This window comes from Gymnoscopelus microlampas (assembly GCF_963454915.1).
Source record: "Gymnoscopelus microlampas genome assembly, chromosome: 13".
Lineage (NCBI taxonomy): Eukaryota > Metazoa > Chordata > Actinopteri > Myctophiformes > Myctophidae > Gymnoscopelus > Gymnoscopelus microlampas.
In genome coordinates this window covers 46675431-46687930 of record NC_139950.1, presented here as the reverse complement: position 1 = coordinate 46687930, position 12500 = coordinate 46675431, and the positions used below count along the sequence as shown (strand labels likewise).

The following is a 12500-nucleotide window of genomic DNA, read 5'->3' as shown; positions in this document are numbered from 1 at the left end:
AAGACTAATGTTGATTAGTAGTTTCGTTCCCTACCTATGTTGAATGCACTTATTGTAAGTCGCTTTGGATAAAAGCGTCTGCTAAATGACTGTAATGTAATGTAATGTAATCATGTGTCATAGAAAAACAAGCCCAACGTCGCTTATAATAAGCAGACATGGCAACACTAGTTAGGGGTCATGGTTCATGGTACTCACCCTGCCCACCAGAACAGGGTCAGGTCCAGTATATTCCTCAATAACAAAGAACTGGTTCCAGACCCATCCTCGTTTGGACCGATGTAGAACCTGACCCTCCTTCCCTGTCCTCTGTCTGTGTTCTGAAAGTACACACATTATAACACACACTGTTACACACACAATATACACTAATGTCTGTGTTCTGAAAGTACACACATTATAATACACACCTAATATACACTAATGTCTGTGTTCTGGATAGGATAGGAATCAAACGTGAATATTCATGAGATAGGAAGCTAACTTTACCTGTCAGGTGTCTGTGTCTGTGGCTCCGCCTCTCCAAGTGGGCGTTCCCAGTCCTGTCCCCTCCCCCCACCGCCGCAGCGCTGCAGAGCGCAGACACGCCCACAAGCACCAGGACCGCCCTCATCAGCGCTGTCCCCTCCCACTTCCTGGTCATGGTCACCATGCTGGCCAATCAACTGCAACGGCTCCTCCCACCTCTTCCTAGGTTCCGCTCAGCGGAAACTCTGAAGCGCCTTGCTAGGGAAGTGTTGCTAAGGGAAGCGTTGCTAGGGAAGCGTTGTCCACTTCCTGACTGACTTCCTGGTTGGTTAATGGAGGCGGGGCCTAGCTGCCGCGGACGCTCATCACCGTTGAACTGTTCTCTCTCTCTGTTCTCTCGCCCCCTCTCTCCTCCAATCACAGGTCCTGAAAGAAACCAGAGGACAAAGAGGTGTGGTCAGAAAGACGTGCGATCAGAAAGACGTGCGGTCAGAAAGACGTGCGGTCAGATAGAGGTGCAATCAGAAAGACGTGCGGTCAGAAAGACGGACAGACGGCCGTGTCAAAAACGTGTAGCGATTAAATAGCTTGGCTAGCAGCCTAACAACGTAAACACAAATACATAAAGCTAGCTAGGCAAGGTAAGACAAGGCAAGGCAGTCCATTTGGTTCAGATTGTACACTTAGAAAAGCTTGTTTTGCTGTGAAATATATGTTTTTTCCTCCATATTTCCACCTCTAATGACCTCTAATGACATTGTCCAGAACATTTATGTTTAAAGTGAATAAAAGCCATAATCCATGGGTTCACATTAATTACAAAAACAGCACAAACACAGTAATTGCTGGTGATTATCTCCAGGCAGCCGTATGGTGCGGACACTCACTCCTTATTGGTCCAACACTAAAAGCTTTTTGTTTATTAGAGGAACCGCACTAATTACACACACACACACTCGTTAAGTTGAATTCAATTAAACCCAGGGTAGTGATTGGCTGCAGGACGAGGGTCAATGTTCCACAAGCAACATGATTACAAATAATCTTTTTACCTCTTTGGAAAGTTCAGGACAAAAACAATTAATAAAACATAAATGACCAAGTTCTATTTTTGTAGTTGTCGTCACCGACTGTCACTGTCACTGACATTCTTAACTGTTTGGCTTCACAGGACTGGCACAGCCCGGGGTAGGCCACCCAGCCTGGCAAAGACCTTTGTGTGTGTGTGTGTGTGTGTGTGTGTGTGTGTGTGTGTGTGTGTAGGGACATGAAGGCACAATGCCAACCAAATGGAAAACTAACCTGCTGATTCTCTCTCTCTCTATGATTTTTTCTCAATCTCTTTTCTCTCATTCTATTTCCATTGCCCTTTCCTCTCTCTCTCTCTGCATGGTTGCTGATCAGAATGATTGCAGTAGACGGGCTCAGGAAGAACGACCATATTTAGGAAATTGGTATATAGCAAGGAGTCACAAACACACACACACACACACACACACACACACACACACACACACACACACACACACACACACTCCGTCTGTTGTGTTGCTCTCATGTTCTCTCTCAGGTTGTTGAGCGCTGCTGTACTGTGTGTGTGTGTGTGTGCGTGTGCGTGCGCGTGCGCGCACATGCACGTAAGTGTGTGTGTGTGTGTGTTGCTTAGAGGCAGAATGTATTATTATTACTATAAATATTATTATTAATATTATTATTATTATTGGAGTCATGATCTGCATTGGTCGCTGATGATCTGTCATTCACTGGCTGATTACACAGACACACGCACGCACACACACACACACACGCACACACGCACACACAGCAAGAGGACTGAGGCAGCGTGGGCTTACAGAACGTGCCTTTGATCCACAGCTCCATTTTAGAGTCAATAGGCAGTGACTCACACAGTTGCACGCACGCACGCACGCACGCACGCGCGCACGCACGCACGCACGCGCGCGCGCGAGCACACACGCACGCGCGCGCGCGAGCACACACACACACGCATGCTGTCTCTAATGATAGCCCACATGAATCACACTCGAATCCAACACTTGACTCATAGATACACAATCTCCCAGAGGACACTGGCAAACACACACACACACACACACACACACACACACACACACACACACACACACACACACACACACACATGGTATTGTAAACTGACACTTGAGTCATGTCCTTAGACAGAGGAAGTCAGTCTGGCCATAAGACTTCTGACTCAAGAGAGTCATTATATATATGTGTGTGTCCACATGCCACACTCTCTCTCTCTCTCTCTCTCTCTCTCTCTCTCTCTCTCTCTCTCTCTCTCTCTCTCTCTCTCTCTCTCTCTCTCTCTCTCTCTCTCAGTCTCTCTTTCTCTCTCTGTGTCCACATGCCACTGTCTGTCTATGTCTCCCTATCTATCTATCTCTCTCTCTGTGTGTGTGTCCACATGCCCCTCTCTCTCTATGTCTCTCTCTCATCCATCACAGATGGCAGTGAACAGAACAGAAAACTAAAGGCGAACAGCCAAACACGAAGGAATCAAACGTGAATCAGCCTCAAAATGTCTGCCAAGACACGCTTCTAGTTAGTGGGTTAGTTTATTCTTTGTTCTGTTTGAAACTCAGTGGAAGAGACAGACATCTGTCTGTCTATCTGTCTGTCTGTCTGTCTGTCTGTCTGTCTGTCTGTCTGTTTCTTTTTGGGGTGGTGTAACCGCCCCCTATAAGTGAGGTTTGGACACTGACCAATCCTGCACCGTGATTGGCCAATAGTCTACAACGCAGTCTACAACCCTAACCCTTCCACAGTCAATGCAAATCTATACTTTTGCAAAGTCAGCCAATCACATTACAGCTAGTGTTATCACCACTAGCTGTAATGTGATTGGCTGACTTTCAGGACTGTGATTGGCTAGCGAAACACATGACACATGTGCAGCCCTATATAGGACTATGGCACTTAAAAAAAAACACCTTCATGTTTTTTTTTAAGTGAATCACTTCCATCACTGTGATGACCACTGTGACCACACCGCCCACTTCACACTGGGTGTGATTTTTAGCGGCGCTAGCCGCTCTATACCTTTCGGTATAGAGGATCCGCTCTATACCTTTCGGTATAGAGCGGATCCTGCTCTATACCTGACTTTGTCCGTGTCCGTCAACGTTCTGATTGGTCAGGTCCGTCAACGTTCTGATTGATCAGGTCCGTCAACGTTCTGATTGGTCAGGTCCGCCAATGTTCTGATTGGTCAGGTGCGTCAACAAAGTCATTAGTCAAGCTTCACATGACACGTGGCTATAAACACATTATAAACACATATCGATGACAAAATGTATCAAAGGCGCCGCTACCTTCACACAGGGTGTGATTTTTTAATTTGATTTGATTTATTTGAAAAGCAAAACCACGTGGTTACAGCAGTTCGAGGATTAGGCCTACACAAGAAAGTCCTGAGACTTTTTCCATTGAGGTCAATACCAGTTACAATACATTACAATACAAAACACAAGACATATGTCAGGCACAACACATATACAGTACATACATACCTTATCTTTCCCTAGTCTAATGACCCTCTACAGGGGAACCTAGTCTAATGACCCTCTACAGGGGAACCTAGTCTAATGACCCTCTACAGGGGAACCTAGTCTAATGACCCTCGATAGGGGAACCTAGTCTAATGACCCTCTACAGGGGAACCTAGTCTAATGACCCTCTATAGACAAATCCACAGACGCTCTGCCTGTAGGCAGCTATAGCTGCGGTGTCAACACTACGCACCGCGACACCGCAGCAATGGCCGCCTACAGGCAGCTACAGGCAGCGCGTCTGTGGATTCGTCTATAGGGGAATCTAGTCTAATGACCCTCTACAGGGGAACCTAGTCTAATGAGCCTATAGGGGCACCTTTTCTAATAGGGATGTTTTAGTCTTCTGCTTAAAACACCTCTGATTGGTTGCCAGTTTGACACTGGTTTGGAGGTTGTGCCACTGTGTGGCTCCATATGGAAGTAAATGAAACCTTTCCCACTTTACTTTTAAAGGCAGGATGGCTCACGTCTGCTACATATGTCTGTCACATATTACCACAGGTACATTATCAAAGTGAATGCTGGGTTTTATTTTCACAGTTAAATGAATTTGACACGTTCAGTAATTTGACGTTTGACTGACAGTCAGAGAGGATGAGAACAGCAGGGAGAGAGAGAGGGGGGGGGGGAGAGAGAGAGAGAGAGAGAGAGAGAGAGAGAGAGAGAGAGAGAGAGAGAGAGAGAGAGAGAGAGAGAGAGAGAGAGAGAGAGAGAGAGAGAGAGAGAGAGAGAGAGAGAGAGAGAGAGAGAGAGAGAGAGATGTCAGGTTTCATGATCATCACTTTGTTTCCGTTTCTTGTTTTTTAGTTTTGTTTTTGGAGATAATACAGTTTGTTCAATATACAGCTCTGTGTGTGTGTGTGTGTGTGTGTGTGTGTGTGTGTGTGTGTGTGTGTGTGTGTGTGTGTGTGTGTGTGTGTGTGTGTGTGTGTGTGTGTGTGTGTGTGTGTGTGTGTGTGTGTGTGTGTGTGTGTGTGTGTGTGTGTTCATGCGTAGCTTACAAAACGTCAAGCACAAACATCTTGTCACAGCTCTGGGAACATTTTTCTTCTTTAACTTTATTATAAAGTTGTTTCTGATCTGATCTCTAGTTCTACACTTCACTGTGTATCTGACACTTCAGTCTGCAGATAGAGCAGTGTGTGTGTGTGTGTGTGTGTGTGTGTGTGTGTGTGTGTGTGTGTGTGTGTGTGGGGGGGGGGGGGGGGGCGGTGGGTGGGTGGGTGGGGTGCAGACAATGAATAGATTACAATAATATGGAGCTATACGTCAAAATAGCTTCTGGAAGCTTATACACCCACACACGCTCACACACACACACACACACACACACACACACACGTCTGTTGGATAAACTCCACGTCTAATTAGCCAGATGATGAGCGGTTCTGGGATTAGCTGTCAACACTTCCTGGTTGGGTGGTCATGTGGTCATCAGGGACCAATGAGGGGGGGGGGGGGGGGGTTATTAAGTCCAGACATATCGCTGGTAAAAAACCTTCTCCGTCCAAAATGCTTCCTGTTCAGGAAATATAAGAAGGAACAATGTTCCAATGGATCACTAGCTGATCTACAAGATCACATGTACCTGATCTACATGATAGATCACATGTAAGATCACATGTAGCTGTTCTACAATGTCTGATCTACAAGATCACATGTAGCTGATCTACAAGATCACATGTAGCTGATCTACATGTAGCCGATCTATTAAAGGGTCTTTAACTCTGACAGTCTCACAGTGTTTAAGGGTCTTTAACTCTGACAGTCTCACAGTGTTTAAGGGTCTTTAACTCTGACAGTCTCACAGTGTTTAAGGGTCTTTAACTATGACAGTCTCACAGTGTTTAAGGGTCTTTAACTCTGACAGTCTCACAGTGTTTAAGGGTCTTTAACTATGACAGTCTCACAGTGTTTAAGGGTCTTTAACTCTGACAGTCTCACAGTGATTAAGGGTCTTTAACTATGACAGTCTCACAGTGTTTAAGGGTCTTTAACTATGACAGTCTCACAGTGTTTAAGGGTCTTTAACTCTGACAGTCTCACAGTGTTTAAGGGTCTTTAACTATGACAGTCTCACAGTGTTTAAGGGTCTTTAACTCTGACAGTCTCACAGTGATTAAGGGTCTTTAACTATGACAGTCTCACAGTGTTTAAGGGTCTTTAACTCTGACAGTCTCACAGTGTTTAAGGGTCTTTAACTCTGACAGTCTCACAGTGTTTAAGGCCCTTTCAAAAGTCCCATTGCTTCACATTAGTCTGGAGATCCTCCCGCACTCAGAGAGAAAAAAAGAAAAGGCAAGACACTGAATGCTACATGCTAAGCTAACATGTTGCAATAACTGGCTAATGCCACAGAGAGACCAGAAATAGAAGACCCTCCACCATCCAGCAGATCTGGTGTTTGGAGCCACTTTGGTTTTCCACTTAATTATGACCGGGACGGCGATAGAGTCGTGGATAAGCCTTGTTATTGACTATAGCCATGGATCACACGACGTTCATCCGTTACAAGCATCATGGCTGAACTTCAACCTGGTGCTAGCACTTCCTCCATTTACAGCCCGTACGTCTACATAAACGTTCATATTTAAAATATAAAGTGCTTACCTCATGGCCACGGATGTTACACTTCTACCCGCATAAGTACCCGTAACTTCCGTATTGTTCAATAAAAAGCATTTTAATCTATATACATATAATTACATATACCATATAAAAATAGACACGTTAACATAAACATCAGATCTCTCTCACACACACACACACACACACACACACACACACACACACACAGATGGAGGTAGAGAGGAAACAGTTTATTCTTCTAGGCTGATGAAATAAAACAGAATTGTCTTTGAAGGCAGCAGATGCTTCTCCATGATAATTATCTACAAATGATTTGATTAATTGTCTTTAAATGTTGATTAAGAGACATTATGTGTACTGGACTCTCACTGAGAACCACACAACCTGGAGACTGATGACAGACAGACAGAGAGACAGACAGACAGACAGACAGACAGACAGACAGACAGACAGACAGATAAAAGTACCAGAAGGACTTGGGATTGCTGGCTCTCTTATAGGTTTCTATTAGACTCAGACAGAGCAGACTAACATACAGTAACACAGAGGTCTTCAACAGGGGATCCGGGACCCCTAGGGGGTCCTCAGAGTTACTACAGGGGGTTCGCCAAATCTTTGTGATTTTTACATTAACCACTTCAACCAAGCATCCTTATTCTGAGGAGAACTTTAGCGCTGCGAGGCGTTGTGTGCTTTTAGATCTGCTATTTTCGGCAAAGTGGTTTGGTATAGGGGGAAAAAAGAGTGAAAGTACAGAAAGTACAGAGTGAAAGGTCAGGTTTACTAAGTATTGTTTTTAGAGCATGGCTAAATGTCTGGAAATACACATTAACATGAATCCAACATGACAGTGCTGTGAAAAAAGTCTATGAAGCTGCCTATGAAATCTATGAAAATAAAAAATACTTTATACAATATAATAATGGGGGTCCCTGCTTTCTCTCTCTCTCAGCCAAGGGGTCCTTGGCCTGAAAACGTTGAAGACCCCTGCAGTAACATATATAAATGTACATGAGGTTAAAAATAGCAGCAGAAATATAAACCGTCTTTTGTGTGTTTGGTTCCCCTCTAACTGTGGCCTCACCCACTCCCCCCCCCCCCCCCCCCCCCCCTCTAACTGTGGCTTGACGCCCCCCCCCCCCCCTCCCCCGCTAGAGAAGCAGGGACTTGTGGGTAGTTATTGTGTCCCTCCCTGTGTGTGTTGAAGTGTTCTAGGTCTGGTGTAGTTCACCAGATGTGCACACGCAGCACCAGATGTGTGTGTGTGTGTGTGTGTGTGTGTGTGTGTGTGTGTGTGTGTGTGTGTGTGTGCGTGTGCGTGTGCGTGTGCGTACGTGCGCGCGTGTGCGTGCGTGCGTGCGTGCGTGCGTGCGTGCGTGCGTGCGCAAGCGGCAGGCAGCCACACATCTGTCTTGCACGTTGGATGAAGTCTTGGTGACCTACATTGATTTGGACGCCTGCCTTTATAGAATGTCACTCTGTCTGTCTGTCTCTCGCTCTCTCTCTCTCTCTCTCTCTCTCTCACACACACACACACACACACACACACACACACACACACACACACACACACACACACACACACACTCTCTATCCACCAGGTAGAAACCACGTATCTGTCCAAAACTGTTACTTTCCAGGAGATGTAAACAAACAAAGTCTTTGTTCCAATAGATCTAATGTATTTATTATTCATTATTTAGTCCTCAAGCTATCAACAATAGTGAAAACTAATCTACAAGCCCACAGCTTGTAGATTCGTTTTTTGTTTGTTGTTTTCGGTACCTTTGTGCAAAACCTTCTAGTTCGACCGATTAGGGTCAATATACAGAAAAACTAAAAAAAGGTTTGAGACCCAGACAGAGAAATGAACACACACACGCGCACACACACACACACACACACACACACACACACACACACACACACACACACACACACACACACACACACACACACACACACACACACACACACACACACAATTCCAGGAATGATGGGGTTTAGGGAGGAAAGGAAAAGTTAAGGAATTTGGGGGTGACCGTGCAATGGAAAAGCCATCCGAACCTGACACTGTGTGTGTGTGTGTGTGTGTGAGTGTGTGTGTGTGTGTGTGTGTGTGTGTGTGTGTGTGTGTGTGTGTGTGTGTGTGTGTGTGTGTGTGTGTGTGTGTGTGTGTTGCGGTGTGGTCTACACACAATTGCATGCATTTGTACGTTTGCATAATTTGCGTTCACACACACACACACACACACATACACACGTATGTGTGTGTGTGTGTGTGTGTGTGTGTGTGTGTGCGCGCTTGTGTGTGCGTTTATGTGTGCATGTATGTTTGTGCGTACGTGCGCTTGTGTGTGTGTGTGTGTGTGTGTGTGTGTGTGGTGTGTGTGTGTGTGTGTGTGTATGTGTGTACGTGTGTGTGTGTGTGTGTGTGTGTGTGTGTGTGCGTGCGTGTGGTTTGAGTCTATAGCTCCACAGGGAGGGGGATGAGGAGGGGGTTCGGGGGGGGAAAGGGGGGGGGGACAGGAAACAGTGGCGTCTGGAATTGATTTGAGGCTTAAAGGCAAAAATAAAATACTTTAGATTCCTACTGGCCTGGAGGGCGAGAGACATTACCACACAGAGAGAGAGAGAGAGAGAGAGAGGACCCCCACCACAGAGAGAGAGGGGGAGGGGCTGAAACAGAACACCCAGAGTAAGAGAGAGAGAGAGAGAGAAACAGAGAGAGAGAGAGAGACAGACAGAGAGAAACACAGAGAGAGACAGAGACAGAGAGACAGACAACTCCCACCTACTAACATGTAGTATAGCATAGTGCACGTGAAGTGCACACGCCTTGTGCACAAATCACACATTCTGCCGACAGCTAACACTCCCACACGACCCTGATCTGACCCCTGTGTGTGTGTGTGTGTGTGTGTGTGTGTGTGTGTGTGTGTGTGTGTGTGTGTGCGTGTGCGTGTGCGTGTGCGTGCGTGTGCGCGTGCGTTTGTGTCCTATAAAGTGAGAGTGTGAAAACAAGTAAAGTTGTTGAGTAAATGTACTTAGTTACATTCTGGTGATGATGTCAGTGTAACACATTGTGATTGGTTGATGAAGTCAGTGTAAAACACTGTGATTGGTTGCGTGCGTGCAAGTAGAAATAATGTAAATAGTTAAAAGTCCTGTATTCAAAAGTTTACTTCAGTAGATGTACTAAAGTATTGTCATCAAAATATATTTAACGTCCAAAGTAAAAATACTGAAGATGTTCAGCATTCATCCAACCTTTTAGAAAATACACGCACGCCCCATAATTGTTATTAATACTGTGTGTCCATGTAGTATCCATGTTGCTTTATAAATGTTCTACTTCTATTTTTTCTTATTGTATTTCTGTCGTTAACTGAGGTAACGTTAACTCTATATATACTCTATATACTCTATAATATAACTCTATATATACTCTATATAACTCTATATATACTCGATCTATATGTATTTCTGTCTTTAACTGAGGTAACGTTAACTCTATAAACCCCACAGGGTTTTATAAATCTCACCTCTCCACAACACACTGTTTTATTGTTCTTAAGTGTGCAAATAAACAATACAAACAAAATAATTATACTACTAGTAAAGTAAAGTAAAAGTACTTAAGTACAGTCAGTACTTAATAGTGAAATATATTGTAACGTTCAGACCAATCATGTGAGTGGTTAGGCAAGCAGCAGGGAGCTCGTTTATCTCGTTAAGGAGAAGCTCGTTAAATCAAACCGCTACAAAGCTTTACAGGCCCACAATGCATTGCTGCCAAACCACTACACTCTACCTGTGTTGGTGAGAGAGAGAGAGAGAGAGGGAGAGAGAGAGAGAGAGAGAAAGAGAGAGAGAGAGAGGATGTGGGTTTAAAACCTCCTCCAGATGCCCTTGAGCAACAAAAATGGAATAAGCTTCTCTGAGCCTGAACCTCCATCCAACATGGAGGAGAGAGAGAATTATCCCCCCATGAGGAACAATACTGTACTTAACTAGAGAGAGAGAGAGAGAGAGAGAGAGAGAGAGAGAGAGAGAGAGAGAGAGACATCAAAGGGAAGTTGAGAGGATAGAGGGATGAAAATCCTCTTTTCCTTTCCTTCCTGCGGAGGAACGAGTTTAATCCTCCAAGGCTCTGTTCTCTCTCTCTCTCTCTCTCTCTCTCTCTCTCTCTCTCTCTCTCTCTCTCTCTCTCTCTCTCTGATGTAATCTCTATAACAAACATGTTTGTGGAATTCTCTCAGTTTTTCTTGCTTTCGTTTTTCCTCTTATATTTATTATATTATTGTATTATATTTACCCCTGTGTTTCTGTGTTTGCTGCTTGTCAGAGAGACAACCCTAATGGTGCGTTCACACGGGCCAGATACAAACATACAAACATACAAAAAGACACAGCATCTTTGTCGCTTTGTATCTGTGTTGCTCAACGCGGTCGTTCACGTCATCTTTATTATCATCATCGGAGCTACAGTTGTAGTTTTGTATCTGGAAGTTGAACGCACCATGACTGTCACTGTAAACCCATCTCTCATTATGTAATAATACCATCTAAAAGGACAGGTGGGTGCTGGGGTGGTGGAGAACAGACAGGTGGGTGCTGGGGTGGTGGAGAACAGACAGGTGGGTGGTGGAGGTGGAGAACAGACAGACAGGTGGGTTTTGGGTGGTGTAGAACAGACAGTCGGGTGCTGGGGTGGTGGAGGTGGAGAACAGACAGGTGGGTGCTGGGGTGGTGGACAACAGACAGGTGGGAGCTGGGTGGTGGACAATAGACAGGTGGGTGCTGGGGTGGTGGAGGGTGGAGAACAGACAGATGGGTGCTGGGTGGTGGAGAACAGACAGTGGAAAACAGACAAGCAAGGAATGAACAAAACAACTTCCCTATTTCAATCAAGGAATCTCTTATTTAAGGAAGGGACACCGATTTTCTCCATCCTGCAAGTCCATTGGGCAGATTGGTCTCACTGGATGCTTATGAACAAACAGTATTTCAAAATGATTGAGACATTCATAAAATCCTCTGCTCAGGACAATAAAAGAAGACATATCACACATAGTTTTCTGCTGTGTTGCTTTTCGATTTTATAGAGGTATCTTATCGCGAGACTGTCCACCATTTCCTGTCTGGCAACCAAATCTCGCGATACCTCAGAGACAGAGACAATACCTGCCGCTGTTTAGATGCCTCAATAAAATGATGTACTGTGCACATGGAAAAGCAAGTGATTATAAAACAACCTGTGATAATTATGTCTTCTTTTATATTCCCGAACCCATGATATGACAAATGTCTCAATCATTCATAAATAATGCTTGTTCATGAGCTGGTCCAGCCAGCTCCATCCACTGCAATGTATTTAATGAAGTTCTGGTGTGAGGTTTTCCATCAAAGAGCGTCATGGAGCATGAATAGGTTGGATGAATCCATCCATCATTCATTCATTCATAGTTACTAGCAGCATCATCGACACGGTACGCACGCACACAGGCACACGCGCGCGCGCGCGCACACACACACACACACACACACACACACACACACACACACACACACACACACACACACACAGTCTTGTTAGCTTGTCTTCAGGTGAGACACAGTTTAGACATAATGTAAGTTCTAACTCACAACACTACCCTGGGGACACGCACACTATGATGTCTCTCTCTCTCTCTCTCTCACACACTCTCTCTCTCTCTCTAATAACCTGCCTACCATCATGCTGTGTGTGTGTGTGTGTGTGTGTGTGTGTGTGTGTGTGTGTGTGTGTGTGTGTGTGTGTGTGTGTGTGTGTGTGTGTGTGTGTGTGTGTGTGTGTGTGTGTGT

General features: G+C 45.0%; 1 protein-coding gene across 3 annotated transcripts in view; it reads right to left on the bottom strand.

The window, feature by feature from the left end:
• The window catches only part of cdh11 (cadherin 11, type 2, OB-cadherin (osteoblast)), a 118656-nt gene that overhangs the window by 53161 nt on the left and 52995 nt on the right, over window positions 1–12500 (bottom strand). For all 3 annotated transcript variants that reach the window (XM_084075659.1, XM_084075661.1, XM_084075660.1), the window contains 2 exons: window positions 490–894; window positions 199–320 (listed from right to left, as the gene is read on the bottom strand). In XM_084075659.1, coding sequence (XP_083931785.1) covers window positions 199–320; window positions 490–652 — 285 coding nt within the window. In that variant the 5' untranslated portion in view covers window positions 653–894. The remainder of the gene's footprint in view (window positions 1–198; window positions 321–489; window positions 895–12500) is intronic.